This window comes from Lissotriton vulgaris, chromosome 12 (genome assembly GCF_964263255.1).
Source record: "Lissotriton vulgaris chromosome 12, aLisVul1.2, whole genome shotgun sequence".
NCBI classification, from domain to species: domain Eukaryota; kingdom Metazoa; phylum Chordata; class Amphibia; order Caudata; family Salamandridae; genus Lissotriton; species Lissotriton vulgaris.
In genome coordinates, this window is record NC_141700.1 from 163,887,775 (window position 1) to 163,915,152 (window position 27,378).

The 27,378-nt window shown below is 47.0% G+C and overlaps 1 protein-coding gene across 2 annotated transcripts in view; it reads right to left on the reverse strand.

Annotated features, from left to right (window-relative positions):
- The window catches only part of AMFR (autocrine motility factor receptor), a 400,143-nt gene that overhangs the window by 59,710 nt on the left and 313,055 nt on the right, over positions 1-27,378 (reverse strand). For both annotated transcript variants that reach the window (XM_086947689.1, XM_086947688.1), the window contains exon 10: positions 16,297-16,400. In XM_086947689.1, coding sequence (XP_086803815.1) covers positions 16,297-16,400 — 104 coding nt within the window. The remainder of the gene's footprint in view (positions 1-16,296; positions 16,401-27,378) is intronic.

Below are 27,378 nucleotides of genomic sequence, written 5' to 3' on the forward strand. Positions count from 1 at the left end.
GCGGCCATTGGCCCCTCCCACGGGGGGGCGGCACCCACTACGGATGGGTCGCCCAGGGGGAGACGGCCATAGGCCCCTCCCAGGGGGAGACGGCTATATGCCCCTCCTACGAATTTCCCGGGGGCCGGATATCCGCTCCGGCGGAAGAGAGTGTGGGGAAAGGGGGGGTGAGTCCACGCTGTCCTTCTTACGGATACCTCGCACGGGAACTCTGACGACCTTAAGATGGCGTCGAGTGAAAGGGGGCCCCCACGACAAGGGAAGTTACAGTTGGCTGCGAGGGTAAAGTCCTCTGCGCATGCGCCACTCACCTGTGAGGGCGGGAATTTGGTAATAGGGATCTGACACCGGTTAAGACCTTGCCGTTGGCCCTTAATGCTAGGTTGTACAATTTCAGAATGTTATGCATTTTTAGGATGCTAGACTCGGCTAGGAAACCTTTGTATTAGAGATTTGTTCAGGTTAGCCAAAAACTTGTCTTCATCAAAAATGTAATTGAAGTTGAAATTGTACATGATTCATGAAACGTTTTAATTTAAAGTTTTAAATTTTGTTTCATATTTTAATAAATACGGCCGGGGGGGTGAGGCCCCCTGCCTTCCAAAAGTTCAAACCTGTGTCTGTCTCCTCCCATGGGGAATTGGTGTTGGGAGGGGTGGCGGGCATCCCGGCCCATATGCAAGGTTGAGGGACTTGGGGTCTGGGTACTGTATTCCTCCATGGTTCTGCATAAAAAGGTCTGGCCTGGCAGGGAGTTTCTTGTGCAGAACCATAGAGAGAGTTCCAAAAAGTGTTGTAACCCTGTTTGGCAGTCCCAAGTGGGGGCCAATAAAATGCGGGTGAGGGACATCTGCTGTAGCCTCCGAACCACAAATAGACTCAGTGGTAGAGGAGGAGAAGCATAGGGAAATATCCATGACTAGTTCATCCATAGTGCATTGCCTTTGGGGTGCGGGTATGGGAATATGGATGAGAGGTTTGGGCATTTTGCGTTTTTTTATGGTTGCAAACAGGTCTATTTGAGGAAAGTCCCATCGCTGGAATTACTGGTGGAGGACTTGCAGGTTTCCACTCGTGGAATTGCTGCCACATTCTTCTGAGGAGGTCAGCAAAGTCGTTGTTCAGTCCCGGAAGGCTCTCCACCAGTAGGTGGATTTTGTGATGGGGAGCCCATTACCACAAGCAGTGGGTGAGATGAGAGACCTATGGAGACAGAGTCCCCCTCCTTTTGAAGATCAAAAATAGCTGTGGATGACTTTGCCCTCCAGATGGGGAAAGAAAGCCTTCAATGCAAGGTATACTGCTAGGAGTTCTAAGTAAGTGATGTGAAGGTCCTGGTGTTTGGGTTCCTAGTGTCCTTGGACTGTCAAAGTTTGTAAATGTGCTCCCCACACGAAGAGTGAGGAGCCCGTTGTAATGGTCTCCTGTGGAACTGGGTCAAGAAAAGGCCGCCCCTGCAACAGGTTTTTAATGTTAGGCCACCGCAAAGTGACAAGTGCAGCAGCTGACCAACATTAGATTATCCCAGTGACCCACTGGTGGAGACCATTGCTGTGCTATGCATTCCTGCAACGGATGGCTGTGTAGTCTTGCGTTGGTCACTATTGCAATGCAGGAAGCCATCATGCCTAGGAGGTGCTTAACTGTCCTGGCTGTGACCTGGTGGTCTAGCTGAAAAAGCAAAAGGAGTGCCTCAAATGATTGTTTCCTTGCAATTTTGGGGTAGCCCAGCCCGTGTTCAGAGTTGAGGACTGCTCCTAAATAAGGCTGAATTTGTTTGGGCTGGAAGATGGATTTTGTGGCACTGATGGTGAATCCCAATTTGTGTAGAAGGTGTATGGTGGTCTGAGTGTGTTTGTGGCATAGTTGGCGGGTAGACCTTTTGATGAGCCAGTTGTCCAGATATAGGAAGACGTGAATGCCCTGCTGACGCAGGTGTGAGGCTTCCACTGCCAGGAACTTTGTGAACACTAGGAAAGCTGTAGTGACCCTGAAGGGGAGTACCTTGAACTGATAGTGCCTCCCGCTGACCACAAACCTGAGGTAGCGCTGAGGCAATGGGTGTATTGGTATGAGAAAGTATGTGTCTTTCAGGTTGAGAGCAGTCGTTCTGCAGTAAAACAGGTATGACATCCTGAAGATTGACCAAATGAAAATGGCCTCAGTGGACGCATTTGTTGAGGGGTCTTAAGTATAGAATGGGCCTCAGGAGTGATTAGTCCTCTTGTTTGAGTAGTTTAATGTTCTCTGCTGAAAGTCGGTGTTTGCGTGGTGGTGCGGTGGGTGGTGTGGAACCTAGCTCTGTACAGTAACCGTGCTGTATGATGCCCATAACACAGTGATCAGAGGTGATGTTCTGTCAAGTGGAGGAAGAACCCTTGCAAACCGCCCCCCGCCCCCCCCCCCCAACAGGTGTAATGTGATCGGGCAGGATGGGGGGGAAGTCCGGGTTTGCGGACTGTAGCAGGGGGTTGATTTGAGGAGGGATCCTTACCTCTATCTCTGGAGAAACCTCTACCCGAGGGTGGCAGGGCATATGGTCGATTGTACAATGTGGAAGCTTCAGGAGAGGTTTGTTTCAAGTCTCCACGGAATGGAGTGTGGTGATAGAAACCTCAAAAAGTGGACATTTGAAGTGCACCCATAGCCTTAGCTGTTTCAGTACCTTTTTAACTTATTTTCAAAAAGCTGGTACACCTGCGGCACGAAAAGATGTTGACCATCAAATGGAAGGCGAGCTAGTTCTGCTGTACCTCTGGTTTGAACCCTGATATACGTAGCCATGCATGATGTCTAAGAAGGAGGCTTGAACTGATGCCCAGAGCAGCAGTGTAAGCGGCATCAATGGCACATCATATGGTGGTGTTAGAGATTTGTTTCCCTTCAGAAACCAACTCTTGCCCTCTTTTCCTGTGTTCAAAGAGGTACTGGAGGAGTTCCTCCATTTCATCCAAATTGACTTTTTGGTATCTGCCCAATAGACCTATAGAATTGGCAATATGCCAGTGGTTAGCGCACTGTGTCACTTTCTTTTTCCCCTAACATCTAGTCTTTTACTTTGGAATTTGGCATGCTTCTGCATCGTGTGACCCACTGGAGTCTGGGGAAGCTGACCTCAAATGTAATGAGGGTCCGAGTGGCAGGCCTTATACTTTTGATCAATTCAGGGAGTAATTACCAGAGGATAGACAGGGAACTGGAAAATGCCAACTGTGACACCACATACCTTCTAGCATAGGAAGGTATTGTGTACTGCGTTATGTGGAGGAGAGGGTCTCAAATAGGAAATCCTCTTCTATCAAATATGAATGGTGTTGAACTTTATGGTAGGCCACTGCTCTGGTGGAGATGTGTTCCTGATATGTGAACAAATCATATGGGGGAGGATGGTCGAGCTGGGATGGTGTTTGCTAGGAGCACAAAGTCATAAGTGTCCCCGGTGTCTGGTTGTGGGGAAATGGCAATAGTGTCAGCCCCCTCTATAGCCCCAGTGTGCAGAGGCGGTGACCACTGGGGAGTGTGAGAAAAAGGCTCTCCATGACAGGAGGGAGAGGAAGGTGAGTCCTGCGTGGCTTGTGTTGGTGATGAAAGGGCAGTTAGTAGGCTGGTGACCTTGTCTGACCTTTACCTTAGTTAAGGAGCTGGGGCTATATGCAGGACTTCTTGGAAAGAAAGCAGCTTTTTTGGTGGCTTAATGGCAGTGGGCGGGAGATAATCCGGCCTGTGTGAGGATAGATTGCCAAATGTCTCTGTTGAGCATCAATCTCCTCTTAGTGCCAATGGAGGAGTGGCTAAACCATTTAGTCGCTGACTGTAGTGTAGTCAACTTAGGTGACAAAGGCTTTGGGATGTTGGTATTTTTGGAGCCAATGGTTTCGGTGCCAATGGTTAGACTGAGACTGTTTACTCGATGCCCAGCTGGTCGCGGTTGGTGCTGAGCCGGTTGGCTTGGAGTGATTTTTTCAGCACTGAGCTGGAGCTCGGAGTTGTGGCTGTAGTTGATGGTTGGTGCCAACATGGACTGAGGTTAGTGGTGGCCTGATGGTCTGCCGCTAGTGTTCCAGAGTGGCTGTGCAGCCTTGGGAGGAGGAGGGAACTGTATTGAGGAGGGAAAGAGAAGGCACTCAAGACCTGTTAAGCTGCTGGAAGGAGTATGCCTACTCATTGGCTGCAGATACCTTGCAGTGATGTTTTTGATATTCTTCAGTGCCAAAGAGGTCCACTGGTACTTCTGTGATCCTCGACGACATCTCAAATCGTCGGGACAGATGGCCACAAAAAGCTTTCTTCGATCTGAAGGAGTGGCAACCAAGCTCATTGTATGCGGGCTAAAGGCAAAGGTTACAGACCTGATGGAGATCGGTCGTGGATATTTTGAGTGGTACCAAGGATAATTTCTGAAAGGAGTTCGTTCCATCACACTCATGACATGGCATGGAACCAATCAGATTTCCCAAGAAAAGAAGGCGTCCAGAAGGCAAGGCCCCATGAGGGGGAGAGATTGAACTGAGGATCGCCTGGGCACAGCTGGAGTGATCAAACCAGACCTGAAGGAAAATGGGTTACCCAATCTAAAACAATACCGATAGTTTATCTATGGGAACCGAAAAGAGTACCAATGACTATCTCAAAAAAAGCACGGGAGCACATGTCTGAAACGGAAGACAGGAAGATAGCAATCTAGATGCCCATTCACATTATTAGCAAGAGGTGAAATCCCCGAACCTTACAACCCGTAAGACTTCTTTGAAGAAACAAATATTGCACACATCCGGGACCAGCACTAGATGCACAGCATCTGTATCTACAGCCACACGTCTCAAACATAATGCTTTGGGAACAGGTGTACTTATGCCCAAGTTACAGCCTGAACAATATGGAGTGAAATGAAAATAAACAATGAAAGGGAGCCTCTGCAAAGGGGTCAAGTGAAACTTCTGCACATTGCTAGTGAACTCAATGATGTCAGGTGATTTGATGTCGTTTGGAGGTGGTCCATCACTGACTGTGGCCAGACCGCTTTCAACCCCTAGTCATCGAGGATGGGAAACCGAACCTCCGAAAGTGTGCTGCAACCACCACCACCTTCATGAACACCGAAAGGGTACCGCTGAGGCAGAAAGGGAGCATGGCAAAGTGAAAATGCCTGTGGCCCACCTTGAACCGCAAACCGTGCCCGTGGACCTGCAAGAAGGGAACACAGAAATAAGTATCCTGTAGGTCCAGAGTTACCATAGATCAAGCTTCTCCAACGAGTAGTTCTCCTGTGTGCAGAGCAGCCTACTATATTAGTATCTTTTGTTTGTTTGAAGTATATGTATAGTAAAACTGAAAACTGTGTATTTGATAACGTGTATTTTCAGAACCCGTAATTGCCAGAATATATTTTGTTTATATTTGAATGAAAAAACCATGCAGCCTTGGAAGACTTATTACTAATATTAATAATAGGATTATCTTGGCATCAGAGGCCATTGCAGTTGAGACTGTCACGCATTTTGCTGATAGAGACGTTCCAAACTGACCAAGCCTTTTTCACATTACTGCAGGCAATCCTGCACGGAGATGATCATGGCTTGAAATCTTGTGTAGCATGGACACTAATACAATCTTGTCTGACGTGTACAACACCAATACTATTTGTAACTTGGGATGATTTTCATTGAACATAATTAGGTTGTTAGTGAAATAGCTGGAGACCCTTGGATAGAGTCTCCTGAATATAGGGCAGACAGTTCCTGAACCGAGGTGAGCATCTTGAATTCGTCCAACCGCAGGAAGAAATCGAACGGTTGGAGATCTAAAATAGCACGAAAAAAGGCATCTTTCCTTTTTCAACACTAAGAAACAGCAGGCGTAACACCCAGTTCTTTATTTCTGAGACCGGGACACACTCTATGGCTCCTTTCATCGAAAGAACCTGTACTTCCTGGAGCAAAATGGGCAAATGCTCCTCCGAACGCTCCTTGGATGTGGGTGGAAGAGGCGGTAGGGAAAAGAAAGTCAAGGATTTGCCCCATTAATCTATCAATAGGATACACCTATCAGATGTTCTGGTCTGCCACCTATGGAGGAAATTATTGATTCTCCATCCCACAGGGTGGTTGTGTGCCTCTAAGAGCAAATTAAAGCAAAGCAGCTTGGAGACTGCAGCTGAATGGGCAGGGGACTGGAAGGTACCCTCTTCCTATGGGCCTGGGTACTCTTTGGGGGAAATCCTACCCCAACAGTACTTGGGTGCCTTTAGTTAGTGGTGGTGGGCTGGCTTGGCACTGCCTATAAACAAAATCTCTGGTGATGCCCCGAAAGGGGAAAAACTGTTGGGGATACTGCCTTGCTGATGTTGAGAGACCAAGGGATCATGCTGTGGCTCTATGTTCTTTAAAGTGCACTAAGGTGGAGACAGGCTTCCTGCCAAATAGGTGAGACCCATCACAAGTCTATTCCATGAGTAACCCCTGGACGTCATTCTTAAAGCTTGTGGGCCTCATCCATACATGGCACCTGGGCACAACACTAGTTTCGACTGCTTTGCCTAAACAGTCATTCATGTCCAGGCCCGAATATTTGGTTGTTTCTGGACTATCCTTCATGATCTGTACCAAGTTGGTGCAGAATCCCTCTGGGACTGCGAGAAACCAGTCACGTAATGCATGGGAGTACCTACCCAGCAAACAGCTGGCCTTCACTGAGCAAATGGAGGGACTAGCTGAGAATGTCCTTGAAAGCCTCAATACTCTTCCACTACATACAAGGAGGGGTCATAAGGAATGAGTTTGGATTAATCCTTCTAGGGGAAGTCTGAACTACCACAATCTCATGAGTAGTGCGTTGCATCAAAAAGGCTGGGCTACCTGGAGCTGGTCTGGCAGCCTTGCTACCGGTTTATTTACAGGTGGGCAGGAGCAAGGTTTGGCCAGATGTCAATGAGTGTGATATTCAGGGCTTGGTTCAAAGCCAGCAAGGCTCGGACAAGGTCTGCAAAGGCCACACAAATTCAGAGAGGACATTTGGTTTTTACCTTAACAAATAGGAACTGTAAGCCCAGAACTTCATCTGCCCATCTGATAATCACAGCAGACGAGGCTGTTTCTTCTGTTAACCCCTTCTATGCCCCCCCCCCCGTCCCACCCTCTCCCCATCGGCCTTTGGTGCCTATGCTCCACTGAAGGGCCCGACTTGGTTCCCCTTGGCCCCGCTTTTCCCCTCTTTCCAGGTCTCCCACCCCCTTCCTCCCCCTCCCCCCCTTCCACTCCCAATTCCCCCCCGCCCCCCGAGAACCTCCGCCTCCCCACATCTTCCTCCCCCCTGATGGCTTACACACTAACTAAACCCCTTCACATCCTCTCCTGGAATGTCAATCGCCACCTGGACCGCATTAAGCATGCGGCCATCCACCTCCTAGGCATGCAGTGTAACTTCCTGGCCCGCTGTGGGTTGGCGATGGTCTGGCATTCCGAGTTTGCGCGTGGGTCCTGGGGGGTGGCAATTCTGCTTAGGAAGAGCCTGCAGTTCACCCTCACCCGGGCTGACACCAACTCTCAGGGTCGTTATGTGGTGATCTCTGGTGTCCTGGAGGGGTGTCCCCTGAACATCCTGAGTCTGTACATCCCGCCTGCCTTTCTTCCCACGACGCTCCGCTGCCTCACGGGGATCCTCTCGGCCCTCCCACGGGGCATGACGGTGGTGGGAGGAGACTTTAATGCTGTCATGCAGCCCCAGCGCAATACGACCGGGACCCCATCAGGGACTCTGATCACCTCGGCTGCGGCCCTGTCGGGATGGGTCTCCGCCCTGGGGCTCTGTGACGTGTGGCGGGTCTGGAACCCTCGCAAGGCGCAATTCACCCACACATCGGCCTCTCACCATACCCAGTCCCGCATTGACCTTCTCCTCCTCCTGGCCAATGATTGTCACTCGGTCTCCGGGGGGACCATTCTATCCCGAGGGCTCTCAGACCACTCCCCCGTCTCCCTCCGACTCGGTTCGCCCTTGGCAGGTCCGAGAGCGGTGTGGCGTCTTAACGCCTGGTTCCTCCAGGACCCCGAGCTGGTGGACTCGCTCCAACAGGAGCGAGCCCACTACTTCTCGGCCAACGAGGGGTCGGTCCCGTCGCCCGGTACCCTTTGGGAGGCTGGTAAGGTCGTGATTCGAGGAGTGGCACGAGGGTTTGTGCATGCCAAACGAGCGAACCAGCTGGCCCGACTCGTGGAGTTGGAATCCCGGGCGGCGCGGATGGAGGCGGAACAAGCACTCACCGAGCTCGCGGATCCCACCCGGCAACTAGCACGGATTCGAGAGGAAATCCGGCAGATTTCCCTGAACTCGGCCCAGATGCTCTGGCGCTCTTCAGTGGCGCGGATATATGGGTGGGGCGACAAAAATGGCAAGCTCCTCCATAATCTAGTGACATACCCCAAAGTCCAACGTATCATTCCGGAGATCCGGGCGCAGGACGGCACCCTACAGACTACCTCGGAGGCAATAGCAGGCGTCTTTGCGCGCTTCTACACAAACCTCTACGCGGCGCGACCTGCTGGGGATTCCCTGGCCGCCCTGCTGGGGGAGACGGGTGCTCTGCTTCCCTCTCTGCCGTGAGACTCCAGGGAGGCCTTAGATCGCCCCTTCACCTTGGAGGAGGTGCTTGAGGCTATCCCCCTCCTACGTCCCGGCAAAACGCCTGGACCTGATGGGTTCCCGCAGGAATACTATGCCGCCTTTCCGGCCACTCTGGCCCCTCCGTTACTGACCCTTTTTCACCATGTAGCGGACATCGGCTCCTTCCCCCCTGAATCCGATCTGGCCACAATAGTGGTCCTCCCCAAGACCCACCCACCCTCCTTGAGCTGCGCGGAATATCGCCCAATCTCGCTCATTAATACAGAGATCAAGCTCTACGCCACCATACTAGCCTAGAGGCTCAAGCCTCTCTTGCCAGACCTGGTCCACCCAGACCAGTGCGGATTCATGCCTGCTAGGGGCACCCGCCATTGCATAATTGCATCCGGCGCCTCCATTTGGCCTTGGCTCACCGTGCTCGACTCTCCCCCTATCTGGCCCTCAGTTTCCTCGACTTTGAAAAGGCCTTTGACACGGTGAACTGGGACTACCTACAGGATGTGCTGGAGACGATGGGATTCCGTCCTGTTTTCCGCCGTCTTATCGGGGTCCTCTATGCAAACCCCCGGGCCCGGGTGGTGGTCAATGGAGTGCTGTCTGAGGCCTTTCCAATCCGTAGAGGCACGCGCCAGGGGTGTCCCCTTTCACCTCTTCTATTCGCACTGGCGATGGAGCCCCTGGCGACTGTCATTCGCCAAGACCCCCTTGTCCAAGGCTGGACCTGGAACGAGAGCCACATAGATAAAATATCCCTCTACGCCGACGATGTGGTCCTGTATCTAGCAGACCCAGCGACCTCAGGCCCCAAAGCTTGCTATCCATCGCGGCCTTTGGAAAAGTCGCCGGACTCCGGCTCAACACTGCTAAATCCACGTTGGTTCCACTACACCTCTCGAGGGACTGTTACGACTGGCAGTCGAACAGCCCCTTACGGCGCCATTCAGTCAAATATTTAGGGATATGGATAACCCTCCTGCCGGAGCTAGAATGGGCACTGAATATTGCCCCCTTGGTTGCCCGAATGAAAATTGATCGTAAAAAGTGGCAGTCACTCCCCCTCAACCCCTTAGGGAGAAGCGCACTCTTTAAAATGATGGTCCTCCCACGCTTTCTCTACATCCTGCAGAACACTTCCCTCCTCCTCCCCGCGCTTGGTTCCGTGAGCTAGACAGACTTCTGACCCGCTTTCTATGGGGGAATGGTCGCCCGCGTCTATCCTTGGCTCACACCCGAATTCCCCCTTACGATGGGGGCCTGGGGTGACTCACCTCTTCCTCTACCACCTTGCCTCCAAGCTCCTTGTTGTCCATGACTGGTACTAGGGTGGCTGGTCCGACCCAGCACACCGGATGGAACTCGAAGAGACGGACTTTCCCCGAGTCCAAGCACTCTTATATGGCAGCCCTGTGCCGCACTCTATGGCACCCATTACTAGAACGATCTTCATGGCTTGGGGGGCAGCTCTGCGCTACACAGGCTGGAACCGCAAACTCATTAGACAAACGCCACTGTGGCACGGCACCTGGCTCCGGGAGGTGGCGGCCTTAGACGGATTCCGTCGTTGGGATCTGGTTGGCGTCTCGGTTCTGGGGGACGTTTGGGTCGGGGACCACATCCGGGCTTTTGTGGACCTACAGCGGAATCATGTCCTTACCCACACCCAGCACTTTCGGTTCCTGAAGCTGCGCCATGCGCTCCAGACACACCTCCCACTGCCAGTCCCCCTCCCGGAATTCAGTCCGCTGGAGGCTCAGGTGACGATGGGGAACTTGGAGACAGGAGGGGTGAGTCTCATCTATCGCTCCCTAGTTAATAATGTCCCTGCGTCCCTGGACACGCTGCACGCTCGCTGGGAGGGGTGGGTGGGTCCCCTGGAGGAGGCGGACTGGAGGGATGCTCTTATGGCGCCTAGAACCCTAACCACATCTGCCAAACTACGCTTGGTCCAAATTTACTACCTGCACGCGGCCTGCCTCTCCCCTGAGCGCCTCTTCCGCGCCCTCCTGCGACCCTCCCCAGATTGCTAGAGGTGTGGCTTGGCACCTGCGGACTTCTATCACATGGTGTGGCTCTGCCCCGGGTTGTCAGGGTTCTGGAGGGGAGTGGAACGTGAGCTCACGCGGGCCCTGGGCTGGGAGGTTCCCCACGAACCATTGCGGCTGCTGCTGGGAGTGTTTGACGGTCTGGATGGTTGCAGGTCGGACAAACGCCTGGTGGGTACAGCAATAGCGGTGGCCAAAAGGGATATAGCTAGGTACTGGTCCCGAGCCGCGCCGCCTACCGTGGGGGGATAGAGGAGGGGGGTTGATTGGTGCGGGACCCAGGAGGAGGCCCTCTTTGAAAGCATGGGAAAAAAGGGTACTCCCTAAAATTATGTAGGTCTAGAGGAGGGAATGGCAAACCAGCATTAAACAAAGGGGAAACCTCTATAATGACCTATATTTCTTTATACTTGAGCAATAAAGTTACTTCAAAATTACATACATGATGCTACAAGAAACAGGAATACATTCACTTAAACTCGATTTTGATATTTTATTTCTTTCAGTTATTTTCTATCATTTTTAAGACAATTGAATTTTTTCTTCTTTTTTGTGATTATTTTATCAAAAATTACAATACAGTGACATGGAGACATATGTACTAATCAATTAAAATGCAAGAATAAATCCTGCCAAAACAAAAACCCCTACACTTTGTATATACAGTTATTTTCACTCATACCGACATTCATAGGTACTCAAACTTTCATCCTAGTGGTGCTAACATACCGGACACAATACACAACAGTGAAAGAAAATGAAAAACACGAAAAAATGTCCTATAGTGGACTCCTCGAGATGTCGTTGAGACCAATTATTTTTAGATCATTCTTTTTTTGTATATACGTTGTTGGTCTTTTTTGATCCTTTCCTTTGTTTCTCCAAAGTTTGAATTGGTTTATGCGTGAGGGTCTCTATTGCTCAAGTATAAAGAAATATAGGTCATTATAGAGTAGGCCCTCTTTGAAGCCAGGGGGGCAACGGGACTGTTCCATAGGATTTGGGGGAAATGGTTCAATCTCCTTCCACCGTGATTGGGGATGTACTGTGCGAATCCTGCCTTCATATCTAGAGCGGCAAGAGTTATATACGGACTGGAGAAGGATGACCCGACCCATAAGACTGGATGATTGTAAACTACTGTATGTGTTGAATGAGCTGCACCCAATGAATTTCCTTTGTTTTAAATGCCTAATAAAGTTGATTATTAAAAAAAAAACCTTCTATGCTGATGACGGCCCCCGTCCGTCATGCACCGCGGTGGTCGTGTGCCGATGACGGCTGGGGGCCGTCATGAACCCGACCACTTATTAAAAGCGCCGCACAGGTGCAGAATCGCGGCGGCGCCCAAGGGGTTAAAGGACAAGGAGGCGAACCCAGTCACGTGTCAGTGGATGTGTCCAGTCCACTAGCCTCTTGTAGTTTCAAATAGACAATTGTTGTCATCTTTTTGCGTGAAAAATTAATCCCCATCATCTCCATAGTCGCCAAAGGATGTCTTGCTAGCTAAAATCTGATCCAAAATGTCGGAGCACTGTACACCGGGTCCTAGGTAAAGATGCGTTTTTTCTGAGTCTGAGTCAACAGGAAACAGTCTCATCTGGACTGTTCTAGGACTTAGTCAAGTTCGAGAAAAATTCAGCTCAGAGATGAACAGGAAAATAGAATCAGCATCACCCTCCAGCATAAACCAGGACGAGATACCAGACATAGGATTGGCTCAGGAGTTGGAAGCTGATTCTGGAGCAGATTTCGAAGGCACACAGTGCAGAGGATGGCTTCGTTATTGATAACTCAACTAGAGGACCCCGCCCATCCTTAAGGCCAGAACGGGCACCAGTGGGAGCTGGCATGGTGCGACAGATGACACAACATGGCTTTCTTGAAAGCCTGAATCTGTTGCAATGTCACCACCAATTTGGGCTGCATCAGGATTAGATGCTGAATTTGCTACTAAATGGGGGCACAGGACAGGAATCAGTGGGTACCTTGATGTCCTTGTGACTTCTTGGAGGAACAGTGACTAGAGCGGGATGAGTTTGGCTTGGCATTTTAAACTGGACTTTGACTTGGATCGCGACTAAGACCTGTCGTGGGATCTGCCCCAAAAAAGGAACAGGCGCATGCCCTTGACCTGGAGCAGGAATAGTGCTTGCAGACATTATGCAGTGCTGAGCAACGTGCAACTAGGCTTAGTGATCCCAAACCCTTTGGGTGCTTAAGTGAACGCGCCTCATGCAAAAGGTGAGGAATTTAAGGTTAGAAGTACCCAATATAAAGCATTTGTTAAAACCAAACAATTGGGAAATCCATACGATTTTAATACTGGAAAATCTAGGCCCAAAAATTAAATCCCATTTCCATTTCCAAGGGACTTAACTTGAAATTGTATGGTCCTGGATTGGATTTACAGCACTGCATTTGTAAATTCACATGTACTGTAAATCCAGTACCATGCAGCTCATATTGAAGGACACAGATTATTTGGCACCAACCTCATAATGAGGGAGAACCAGTCTGGCTCCTGATAGAGGGGAGGGGACCTCATAAATAGGGGAGTGGTCTAAGAGATACTCCTGCTGCAAGAAGGTTTTAGCCATCTTAGATTTACTGCTTCTTGGAATTTGTACAGCAAAGAGGAAGTGCTACAAAGGAGGTGTGGTTCTTGCCATTATGGCACAATCTCCTTGTGGCTCCTGGGATGCTTACTTCTTCAAGATGACCTTTAAATATACTTTAGTAAATGTGTCCTTGTTCATTAGCATCCTGGCCAGGGTCTAGTACATCTTAACAGACCAAGAAGTATAGCATTGTATTCTTCTAGGGCAGGTCACAGCAAAGTTTCTCTAAAGTGCTAGCTCTGTTTCTGCACTTAGAGAGACAGCAACAAGCAGAGTCCTGTTTCTTGGAAATGGTTGACTTCTTTCAAATGAAGGACAACTTCCGCTTGGAAGAGGCCATTATTTATCATGCATGGTGGCAGGATGGAAAAGCAGCCCCAGTGAAAGTACAAGTTTTGTCCAAAATTCAATTACTAGTTTAATCAGAACAGAGTGCATCTTTCTCGGAAGGCCGAAACAGAGCGGGACTACTTTCAGGCCATGTTAACTGGCTATCAAACAAATCCTCTCTGCGTCAAGGTTACCCACAGAACCCAGAGAATTTAAGGCTGAGGAGATAACTCAGTTATGGTAACAGGTTCTTGCATTGAGCATAACTGCCATAGGTATAACCTGATAGAACTGTGGGTTGATCGATCCAATAGGGTCTCTTGCATGGACAGGGATTACCACTGCTAACAAAAGGCAAAAACTGTCTGACAGGGAAGCAGAATTAAATATTCCCCAGCCCACTAGACATCATAGAAAAGGGGCAGTGAGGTAAGACTGGGAGGTTAGGAAGGGGAGTGAAGAAGAATGGGAAGGTAAAGTAGGATGTTGGTTAAGACTCGGAAGGAAGGGGAAAGGGAAGGTGGGGAAGAGACAGGTGTGTAAGTGAGGCATTAAGCATGTGAGAGGGAAAGAGGTGAGGGTGGGAAAGACGGGTGGTTGGTTAGGGAGAGGCTAAAGGTAGGGATGAGGGAAGAAGAGGAGGAGGAGGAAAATGGTAATGTTGACAGAGCGAGAGATGTCAAAGTCACATGGTGCAAAGTCATTCCTGTTGAACCCACAGAAGCAAGTAGTTTCAAAGCCATTTCTCTGTTCTCCCTGTGCCTTTAGTCACGAGTGAAAAGCTCACACATTTTGTAGACTTTGCTAGTCTATACTCTCAGAAGAGAGACAATATGGAGAATTAGGATTTGGGAGTTGTGTCTTGCCTGGATGTCTCAAGATGTGGCTCTGGGGCTGTACTATACATATTGCATTATACAATACAGAACGCTAAATGTATGCCAGTACAATTTCAGGGGGGGAATGGCCCCATGCAAATGAGGGAAATCTCTGTGTCAACGCTGTATTAGAGACAGTTAGAAGGTGCACTGACTGTGCACCCACAGACATGGAGCATGGTCAGTGCACACCCTGAAGGTGTTACATTGGAAAAAAGGGAAAGGACCCTGAAGTCATCCCCCTGCAGGCTGGTGCACTCACTGTAACTGCCTGCATTGAGATATTTCCCCCTCCCCCTTTGAAAGCCCTGTCAGTTACCATCTGCACAGTAAAAGGCGGAACAGCAGCTGGAAAAAAAGGATTCTCATTTCACTAACAGTGTACAGGCTTAAGTATGAGCCTGCAATGGTGACAGTGCAATTGCTGTGATACTGTGCACTGACCTGACATGCACGTCTACTCAATGGGCACTGCTGCACAAAGTAGGACAGTGCGCCTTACCTATAATGCAGAGCCTGGATTGTTATGCAAGTTCTTTGCCTGGTGTTATAAAAAGACACTGAGTGGAGTAAGTAGGGAACTGAGAAAGGACCCAACTATTTGACTGCAGCATTGCACTGGACACTTCCCAATGTTAGGCTACATAGGCACCTCGGGTGTAAACAGATGTTAACCTAAATAAGCACCTTGGATTAAAGACTGTTTAGAAGTGTAGGTGCCGAGAAAGTCATCTTGATATATTGACCTAACCAGAAACCGCTACTACAAAAAAAGTTATATTGACTTAAAGTTTCAGAGACACTCTCCTTCATTTTGCACCCTTAGAACAAGGTATTGGAAATACCCAACGGCGTTAAAGCTAAAGGTAACTGCCTTTCACTTGAAATTAGTTCTGGAGCCCATACCAAACGGGATCACAAAATAGGTAAAAATGTTTAGGATGATCAGGTCCCAGGCACATCAAGAAGTCTGAGCGGAGCAACGAAAATCGACAGCTCTTTGCAGTTAAGGCTTTCTTTGGAGCAAGTGATCTTCAGCATAAAGAACAGCAAAAGAAATTAAGCGAGGAAGTCAGTGGTCGAGTCATCACTGGCTCTAGAAATAGGCACAGAAGTCTTTCAGGAAAAGGCCGCGTGAACAAAACATGCCCAACCTCATGAAAGCATAAAAGAAGCTGAAATATGGAGGTCAGTGTGAGCATGTATAGGACCGATGAGGCCTTTTCAAAAAATGTTGTGCACCCTTGTAACCTTTTCTGTGGAGTAAAAAAGGCAAGATGTTTCGTTGGGTTTGTCAGTATAGACATCCCAAAAGTTAGATTGCAAAGGGACTAAACATAGGGGTAAGGTTTTCCAAGCCTGGTAAATAAGTAGCTCAGTTCTGGTAAAAGCACTGCAGTGTTTCCCTAAAGTTACCACAGAGTCCTCAGATGATCTCCCTAAACCTTGGTGTACTGCATTTCACAGGCCTAGCTACTTTTTACAATAATGTAATTCCCTAGCAAAGTAAGCTTCATTAGTTTTCAAAACACTTAACATGGCAAGATGTATTTATTCATATTGCCAAGGTCTTATTGCAGAATTGTTTTGTTGGCAACATCAGTGTGTAGAGCAGAGAGAAGTAATACAATCTACTGATCAATGCACAAGAAAGCTGCAATTTCACCATTATTTCGAATAAAATGACACCAGGTACTGCACACTTGCTCTGTTATTTCTAATGTGACCCCAAAGCTGAACCAACAGAACAATGTTCATTACACTTCAGGCTGATGCACTAGTTCACAGAAAGCAATGACTTCTCACCATAGCATTAAGTTGAGAGTTGCTTGCTTGGGTAATGCCCAGGATGTTGGTGGTATGCATCACTTCCACTGAAAAGCTGGGAAGCCAGCTGGCAATTCGAGATCCTAAATGGTAAATGACAAAATATATGCTTGGTTTTACTGAGCTATGGAACACCCTAGAAAAATCACACAGCTTTCTAAATAAGACATTATCTACGTTTTTAAAGAGGGAAGTTTTGAAACATACCAACAGTACAAAATGTGTTCCAATGTGTGCAGCAGTAATATATGAATGGCCTGTTACAAATTGATGTGGGTAAGTATTTGTTATTCGTTCTCTTTAATGCTTTTTCACAACAGAATAAACAAAACTGAACTAAACACCACACCAATGACAACGAAGAAGATGTATAAGATTTGAACAAAAATTGCTAGTGTGTTCATGATTCAGCTGGTGAAACCGGAGTCCCTTTTTGAGGTGTTGTGCACTGGGGTACACTTACTGTAATGAGTTCTCCCTGAGCTTTTGGTCACAAATGTTTAACGTAAAAAAGTCCCATTATTCACAATGCTCACCATGCCAAGATATATGAATGTTGAAGCCAACCTGTGCACTGCTTGGTAACTAATGTAGGTTTGTCAGTTCAGTCTCAATATTTTGGAGACATTAGTAGAAGTGGGCGAGCCTCTGAAAGCTCGAGCTATGTTCTGGTTCAGCTCAAGGCCCTGTTAAAACCTCGAGCCCATAACAAGCCAAGCTCCCAAGTGGCATCTTCCTGCCAACTTACCTCTACACAGAATGCGTTTTACAGTCAGAGCTGCCGACTTTGGAACTGGTGAACCAGGTTCTAGTCTCAGCGTCAGCTCAGCATACTGTGATTCTGAGCAAATCCCTTAATCTCCCAACGACTTTAAATAATGAATGCGATCTTGTGTAATGTAACTGCTGCTCACAAAAAGTGCTCCAATACTTTCAGGTCGAGTTTGTGGGTTATGAAAACTGCAGAAAAATGCACACAGAGGTAAAAACAAAGCGTTTACATAAGGGAAATATAAATAGATACAAGTTAAGTGGTCGATTTGTACAAAGTGAAACCAGAAAATCTGGATAAATCGAGGCTTACTACTTAAATTCTGTGGTCTTAGGCAAATATTTTATTTCAGTAAAACTCCTTGTCCTTTATTATTCTTAATAAAACACTCAAATATGTGAGCTCAGTACACTAGTTATATAAAACCCATTGTGTTTGATCTAACCCCTTCCACGCGGGGCTAATTCCACCGCGGTGGGGGCGCACGCTGTGCCGCAGTAGTCTCATGATGAGTTCAGCTCATCCTACTGCACAGTGGAGCTGTGCTCATGACTAGCTGGACTCATCATGACTCCGCCCACTCCTTTAGAACATGCGGGGAATTAGCTGCGCGTCGGAGACGCCGCGACAGCATGACGAGTCCAGCTCGTCATGAGCACGGAAAGGGTTTTAATAGACTGTAATGTTGCTCCATAAAAATCTGCACAGAAGGTCTATCGTGAGGATCACACATATAGACAATCAGCCGATAACCCGATTCCCGACAGAAGACGCAAGACTCCACGTCAGTCAGGGGACCACTATAACCGTCAGACTCTGCATTGAAGTATATTCCAAACACCCCGAGAAATGTAACATATAAGGGGACATCATAACGGAAACGCATAGACGTTTACATTTCCTAAATCGTAACTTGGGAGGAACATACACTAGATACAGGAATCTATCGAACAAACAAGAAAAAAGAACAAGAAACAATTCGCCAAGTCACAAACTGGCAAGAGAAGCTATACTCCCTAATGGATAGGAAGATAGGCAGCATTCCATCGGGTCAGAAAAGACACAGTATAGAGGGCACAAATCTACAAAAACACAGTGGTTCGCACCTGACGAAGGTGCGTTAAGTCCCGAAATGCGCTGGCTTAATTCAACATATGAGTCACCGCTGTAAAAAAAGCAATACTGTATATTTAAGGATGATTTCATTAATGTCGAACTGCATTAATGAAAATGGATTGAGATAAATAATGCAATGATAAATAAAGTGTCGAAATACTAAGTTAGCATTTAACCCCAAAAGCAGTGCACACTTGAGATCAGGCAGCCTGTAGGGGCCCGACCACTTTCAAGCCATAAAAATCTGGGCCATGTACAAGTTTTACATGACGTTTGTTATATGATTTACATAGCACGCATTTCCAGGGCTCCGCAATGGGCTTCAAGATACGAGATAGACCATTGGCTTGGCTCTCCCAATTATTTTGTAAGCTCGCCTACCTCTAGACATAAGGCAAAAAATGGTAAGAACTTGGTACAATATCTGGACATGTAGGTCAATGTATAACTAACAAGGGTGCCTATATATGTAGACCTAAGCTTTGTGCACAACAGAATAAGATCCATGGCTATATCAGTACTTGTCCGTGCAGTAATTTAACCTGAACAAACAGATTTGAAGAGATACAGCAAGGGCTACAAGTCATAACAACTATAATCAGAAAATCAAATAGGACTAATTAAAAAATTAAGGTAAATGATACAGGTCTATTTCTGTGTATTGTATGTTGTCTTAACAGATATCTTATAGTTATACAAGACGAGGCACCTATGAAGTAACAGATATAACTGTGGGTAAGCTTTACTTTAGAAGTACGCAAGGGGTTAAAAGCCCGGATCATATGGGAGAATGGGAGCGTTTTCGCTGAAGAATAAATTCTGGCAAATGTTAGGATAATTTTGGAGTAATGAAAGAGGTCTAGAATGAAAATGTATAAACTGACTAAATAAAAATAAGTCATTAGTATGTTTGTAATATACTTACAAATTGTGGTTAAATTTGATGTGTTGACGAACAGTCATGAGAAAACTGAAACCTACTCAGACATTGTTTTTGCGGTAGATGATGTTTTTGAGATGTTTTGGTATACTCGTATGGTTCTTAATGAGAAAGTCATTTACCTCTAGATTTGATGATCAAGTTGACGTACAAATATGTCCAAAGGAAAATATTTAAAATATGAAATTGTGTATATACTGTATATTGTTTGAATGATGCATACAAGAATATGGCCTTGTGTTTTTAAAAAAAGATTCATAACATTTTGGAATTTGCTAACAAACTTTTGTTTCTTTTTAAATGGACATACTCTACAGAAGAGATACGTTCTATAGAGCTTATTTTATTCTTTAGGATTCTGATGGACATATATATTTGTACAATAGTATACAGTGTTTTATTCATGGTTTAATGTGTATATATATATATATATATATATATATATATATATATATATATATATATATATATATATATATATATATATATATATATATATATATATATATATATATATATATATCTCTTGCTCCAAGTACCCACAGGCAAGGTCGCACACAGCAGCATGTGGCCGAAGGCATTTATTCGGGTAAAAGATAGCGCCATAGTCCAGCTTCTTTACAGTTCACATGTCGGGAGTAGTAGCCTGACGCGTTTCTGAGCTTTCGCTCTCATCAGAGGCACGACAAGGAGTTTGTGCTGCTTAAGACACGCCCCAGCAGTCGATTGATTAACACCATCCAATTGGCTTCTCGAGTGCACGCAATGAATGCTGGGTCTTATAGTCCAATGTCTAAAGTACAGGTTGATGCACATTAATCCAACTGTTGCATTTGAAGCCCTCCAATGGACCTCGGACTATGTGCTATCCATAAATCCCTCACACGCTGTTCCACAATAAGAGCTCGGCAGGACTCCGAGCCCTGTGGCCCCCTATGTTCGCGGGGTAGTGCGGTCCTTCGCGGCTGGGCTGCCGCGTATTACATCTTGCTCCAAGTACCCACAGGCAAGGTCGCACACAGCAGCATGTGGCCGAAGGCATTTATTCGGGTAAAAGATAGCGCCATAGTCCAGCTTCTTTACAGTTCACATGTCGGGAGTAGTAGCCTGACGCGTTTCTGAGCTTTTGCTCTCATCAGAGGCACGACAAGGAGTTTGTGCTGCTTAAGACACGCCCCAGCAGTCGATTGATTAACACCATCCAATTGGCTTCTCGAGTGCACGCAATGAATGCTGGGTCTTATAGTCCAATGTCTCAAGTACAGGTTGATGCACATTAATTCAACTGTTGCATTTGAAGCCCTCCAATGGGCCTCGAAATATGTGCTATCCATAAATCCCTCACACGCTGTTCCACAATAAGAGCTCGGCAGGACTCCGAGCCCTGTGGCCCCCTATGTTCGCGGGGTAGTGCGGTCCTTCGCGGCTGGGCTGCCGCGTATTACATCTTGCTCCAAGTACCCACAGGCAAGGTCGCACACAGCAGCATGTGGCCGAAGGCATTTATTCGGGTAAAAGATAGCGCCATAGTCCAGCTTCTTTACAGTTCACATGTCGGGAGTAGTAGCCTGACGCGTTTCTGAGCTTTTGCTCTCATCAGAGGCACGACAAGGAGTTTGTGCTGCTTAAGACACGCCCCAGCAGTCGATTGATTAACACCATCCAATTGGCTTCTCGAGTGCACGCAATGAATGCTGGGTCTTATAGTCCAATGTCTCAAGTACAGGTTGATGCACATTAATTCAACTGTTGCATTTGAAGCCCTCCAATGGGCCTCGAAATATGTGCTATCCATAAATCCCTCACACGCTGTTCCACAATAAGAGCTCGGCAGGACTCCGAGCCCTGTGGCCCCCTATGTTCGCGGGGTAGTGCGGTCCTTCGCGGCTGGGCTGCCGCGTATTACATCTTGCACCAAGTACCCACAGGCAAGGTCGCACACAGCAGCATGTGGCCGAAGGCATTTATTCGGGTAAAAGATAGCGCCATAGTCCAGCTTCTTTACAGTTCACATGTCGGGAGTAGTAGCCTGACACGTTTCTGAGCTTTCGCTCTCATCAGAGGCACGACAAGGAGTTTGTGCTGCTTAAGACACGCCCCAGCAGTGAGGGATTTATGGATAGCACATAGTCCGAGGCCCATTGGAGGGCTTCAAATGCAACAGTTGAATTAATGTGCATCAACCTGTACTTGAGACATTGGACTATAAGATCCAGCATTCATTGCGTGCACTCGAGAAGCCAATTGGATGGTGTTAATCAATCGACTGCTGGGGCGTGTCTTAAGCAGCACAAACTCCTTGTCGTGGGCGGCATCTTCGAATCCTACTTAAGCACGCATTGCCGACTTCCTACAGAAACGGCCTTTGAAAAAGCAAAAATGCGAAACGCGTCAGGCCGCATCTTGTGAGCTGCTGAGTCTCGGGGCATGGTTGTTCCTGGAGTGCCCCCTAAACACGTGGGGTAACCTGAGCTTAATCTATACCGCGGCAAGCCCTGCCGCGTGGGAGGCACCACTGCTTTTCCGAGCAGGCGGAGGAGCAACACCAGAATCAAGGCACGCCAGCACACATAGCCCATTCAGGGCAAGCATCAGTGACTGCTTGAACTCGGCACCCATCGAGGGTAAATTTGGGCTTAACTACGGATACCAGAAAGCAATGGGAACCTGCGGCCTATCAGAGGGCGGCATCTTCGAATCCTACTTAAGCACGCATTGCCGACTTCCTACAGAAACGGCCTTTGAAAAAGCAAAAATGCGAAACGCGTCAGGCCGCATCTTGTGAGCTGCTGAGTCTCGGGGCATGGTTGTTCCTGGAGTGCCCCCTAAACACGTGGGGTAACCTGAGCTATATATATATATAGCCACACACATGCACACAAAAAAGGAAGCAGGGAACTCTGGGTAGTTCGCAAGTTTAAGTGGAGACCAGCTTCTTCATATAGAGCACCTTACAACACCACCAACACTCTGAAGCTGCTCACCTCAAATGTCCTGTTTTCTAGCAGAGGTTATAAGCATAGGATGTGCACAGTGAGATCCACACTGAGCTAGAAATCGACAAAGCCTTTTGACATTTTTACAGCAAAGTATTTATTCACACTGCAATAAGTATCTTATTGGATGGAAAAGGCTAGTAGAATTAAGCCGGGAAGGGGTTACGTAGAGTGAGTAATTGTGGTGGCATAAATCAAATGCTGGAAGATGAAAGAAACAATTTAGGAGATACAGAAAATTACCAGAGTTGTACTGTACATAGGTGTGAAGAAATTATCAGCTCAGAAAGCAGGCTGTATAATGGCAACTATCCCTAAAAGAGGAGACAAGTTCGGGCCTTGAGGGAATGGAGATACTAAAGAAATTAGAGTCCTAATGCATTAACAGGCATGGGGGAGATCTAGTTGCATATGGTGCTTTATGTCCTGATGCAAATTAAGAGACCTCGAGTATATTACCACCTTGTCATACAAATCCCGATGTACCCGAGGCAGGTCCTTACCTTAAGACAGACAATATTTTCCATAACTGGGAAGGTGGCTGTTATTTCTCCGCACTGTGTATAGCCATTTCTTCTTTCCTATACCATGGCCCAGTCCGTTTACCAACTAAGACAGCCCTTCATTGAAGGCTTCAGCTGTACCTCATCTATCTAGAGAAAATGACAAGTACACTGTAAAGTTTGGATTTTCCCATACTGCAGGTCATGTATTCTCCATTTTCCTTTTCACTTCTATGTCTCAATGGGTGGATGTTGGCACTTCACAATAGGCTGCACTGAGCTCTACTAATTTGCTCTTGTTAGGGAAAGTGCTGCTACAAGGCCATGTCAGGTTTGCCCCATATCAAGAGGGCGTATCCCCATCTCCAGCTTCTTAATAATCCATGCAAAGACTGGAGGGGACCTGGGCAGTAGTGTGTTATTGAACCAGACATGATAGTATGTAGCCATATCTGACTGCTTGCCAATGGAGTTTCTATGGTCATTGCTGTAGCAGGACACTTGCCTCCATGTTGCTGCTTCTGGATTGCATGTTTTGCAGCATAAAGCCTTGCTACTCTACACGTGGAAGTCCACAAAGGCTTCAGAAGGCCTACTCAGTCTGTCTCATCAGGTCTGGCAGTGGTACAAGTACCTGTTGCCTGGCTGTCATATGTCCTCCTTTGGAGTAGAAATATCACCTTTTATGGTACATTGAAATGATAAAAGAGCAATTTGAAGTGCTCTATAAGACAAATCACGTAGTGCTCTGTGCAGTTGTTTCTAAAGCTAAGCTATAGGAATTACATGGGAGACCACAATGTTGGAAGTTGAGATTTACATAGTTGCTTGTTTCTGCCCTGCGTTCAATGTGATAGATTATTTTTTGGTTCAGATTCTGAGGAAGTCTGTCTCCATATTTCTCTGTGAAATCCCAGACTTAGTAGAATGTGTTTGGTACTGTAGGAGTTGCTCTTCATCTCTATTCTGGTTTAGGAGGCTCAATTGCACAGTAAGCATTTTTCAGCTATTTTTTTTTCTCATTTCTTATTCTTTCTTTTTATACTCTGTGTGGTGATTTTTAGTGCTAATCAGATGAGTCCCTGCTATGATGGAAACACAACGCTCTTCTGTACCCTGGTGATTTTGCTGGCACTGGTGTGTGCAGCCCTCATAGCTTTTATTTAGGGTGCCTGTGGGCACCAGTCTCTTTCCAATCTTTGGGGATTGTAGGCTATGAGTCTTGAATTTCATGATTTGGATAACGGTGGCCTGGATCCAGCAAGCTCTGTGGGTAGGCATCTAGCACATACGCTGTGCTTGGATGAGAGAGATGTTCCTGTGGCTATTATCTATAACTCTAGTAGAACTGTGCTTTTGTGGACACAGCTGCTAAGAAAGGGGCCAGGAGTCATGGGATCCACCTGGCTCTTTGGGATTCTGCATACCTCCCTGATATGTGTCAAGGATTGATTTTGTGTTGCATCTCTTTGTTTAGTCCTGCAGAGTGGCCTTGCTGTCAGTTCTCCAATCCTGGGTGACTTCCACAAATAGTGTGAGATCATTTTGACTGGGCAGGCAAGGGATGGTTGTTTCCATTCCAGCATCTCTGGGACTCCTTGTATGTTTGGTGGTTCTGTCTTTCACAACCACTTATACTTCTACTGGGGTTGTTTTTTATATTGTTGTCCGTGACACTTCTGAGGTGTGGTCTGCTTCCCTGTTTGTGACCTGGGTGTATCATATCTTTACATCTGTTGTTGCTACTGGTCTTTTCTGCCCCCTTCAGCCTATCAGGGAATGGTATTAATGGTGGTTCTTCTTGGTCTACACTTTGTGTTGGCTTTCCAGGGTTCAGACAGTGGTCTATAAGTCATAGGTCTAGGTCCCTCTGTGATAGTAGCACTGTTTTCAGTTCCCCAGGTGTACCCTTGGGGTTATGGGGATTTGGTCAATTTTCCGTGCGTTTCTACACAAATGTTCCAGACAGCCCTTCATGGTTACAGCTCCAGCCTCTGCTGGCTTTCCAGCAGCTTCCCTGTGGTGTCTGCTTCTGGGTGTGCCTTTGTGGTAGCTCTTTTCCAATCTAGGTTTACAAATCTGCTCAACTAAACACCTCCCCTGGGTCCGGTCCCTCTTCCAAGTTTGGATCCTGTGTGATGAGTTCCACCTCCCTGGGTCCCAGGTTCCCCTCTTTCCCTGGCTCTCATGCCTACACCCTTGTGCCCCAGACAAGCAGTGTCTTCGTGATCTCTCTTTTGGGCATTGGATTGTGCTCCTTTGATGTATTCAACATGGGCCACCAGTTGGGAGCATGCTGTTGATCCAGCCCGGGAGACTGAGTTCTTGGTGGTCCACGAATTGTTTAGGTCTTTCCTTTGTCTGGGTTGCTTTTCCTCTTGGCCCAGGGATTCAGCCTTGTGGTTCTCACTGCCCTTCGGGTCGTCAGGATTCCTTCAAGGTAGTACCTGCTTCCTTCTTGGTAGAGGCTGGGATAGTTTCCGTACTCTAGCTCATGGATCCATTTCTATTACACTGGCCTTTCTAATCACATTTTATCAGGGTATTTGGTTGGCCCAAAATGCCAGCCATCTTGTCTTTAGTTTGTCCTCAATGGTATCCAGAGGAGCATTGTGCCCTCCTGAGTGATGGCACTTGGTAGCCCTTGCTTGGGATTGACACACTGCTGGTTAGTTGTTGTTCTTGTTGCCCTCTCTGCGACTGATTTTCCAGACGGACTTGCTAGTTCTAGTTAGGCGTTTGGTTATACGTATGTCCTATACTGCTGTTTCAGTAGGTCTACAGCATTCCTGTGTTCTTCTGTTTTTCAGTACCAGGAGTCAGGTGCCAGTTTAGCATCACCTCATGTAGGTAAAGACAATGAAGACAGATAAGGTAGTAATATCCTGATGACTTTTTGGGAATACTTATTACTTCAAGTACTAGTTGGTAGTTAGTGATTATGACATTTCTACGTAGTGTCCAAAACCAGCCATGAGCTAGCATGAGTTATCTAAGCTAGAGAAGGCAAGATATTTTACAGGGTGAGGGGAATTTAGGTAAATTTCAGTTAAAACAAAGTTGGAGGTAATATATCGCAGGTATAGAAGAGGTGGGAAAGAGGGGGCTAAGATTAGTAATATTACCCAGTATATTTTTAAGACTGCTGCAAGAGCCTATAACGGTATGGGTCAAGGTCAATAGGGCAAGTATGTTTAACATTCAAGTAAAGTATGTTAATTAAACATAAATGCAGATTGCACTGCTTTGTTCCAGAGTGATAAGGCTAGGCGTTTGAGAAAGAGGTGCACTACTAGCTGGATCAAACATACCAATTGGGAAAGTCTATTTCATATTCATCTGGTTGATGTCTCATATTTAGATTTTTACAAGGGATTTCATTACAAGATCGGAGGCTACATTATGCATTATCTTTTAATGCAGTCACATGCAGCCGCACTACATCACAAAGTAAAACAGTTCTAGAATGGAACAGTCAGATAGTATAAAAGGCATGAGCACCAAACAGACTGCCTCTTTTAAATGCGGCTCTCAAGCAGTTAAGTTCCTTTACCATTTGGCCTTTACTATTTGTCTTCGGGCGGACCCACCCAGGGCATTTATGTGTGTCTGTTTCCTTTCCCCAGCGCAATCGGAGATCGCGCTGCATTTTCCCTCTCTCCCTTTCTCACGGACATGTGAGAAACGCTTTTGTCCTAATTCCCGATGTCCCATTTGGCCTCGCTTCACTTCCCTCGAGGCCTCTGATCGCCTCCTTCATTGCGATCCGCATTTTGAGGAATGCACCTTGGCATTGGGAGCGCTACGTCCTTCTGTTGCCATGGATCTTTCTTCTCATTCCTCCCGGCTGCAGCTGATCTTGAGCACTTTGACAGTTGCTCTGCGCTATTCAGCTGCTGCCGGAGATTGCTTTTTAGATGCTTCGTCCTTCTTTAGATTTGCCAACACCCTTGCACTCAGCATAAAAATAATAAAAAAGGGAGATAATTATTACTTCTTCTTTTGGGTATTTATTTGTCTTGCATAAAAAAAGGGGCACATTACTGCTTAGTTTAACCTGACTTCTCCTAACTCTACTATCCTGCGCCTAATATGTCAGATATTCATCCTGATGATGCTGTGGCCAGCTCCCCTAACTTTAACGATGAATTTTTTAAGAAGTTTATTCATAAAGAGATGAGGTCTTTTTGTGGAAATAACCTCTTTAAGGTTGTCCAACATATAAGACCCCTACCCTTTGAACAGGACGTCCTTTCTGAGGGCTCTGCTGCCCATAACAATACACCTATTAACAAGGGGAAAAGAGTTAAGAAATCTAAGAACACCAAGCCTAATCCCCTGAGCACTATGTCCTAACACTTCAACTGATTTGGGAGGTCGTAGCACCTCAAACCATGTGGGAGGTCCTCACACATCGAATAGATCAGGTGTCCATGGTGGCACAAACTATCCTGGAGTCCCTAACGGCACAACTCATATGGGTGTCCTTAGCAGCACACACTATCGAAGTGATCATAACAATACTGAAATTGATACGGAGGATGAGGATAGATCCAATAACTTTTGTGATAGGTGGCGAGGACTTTGATTTTATTAGTCAACCTACTGAGGAAGAAACGCCGTCCTCCTCTAAGAGTGTTATCCTTAACCCGTTAGGCGAGGAGATGTTCTCAATCCTTAACATCTCTCATCCCAGAAGCTCTGAATTGTTTCCCCAAGACCATGTAGCGAGAT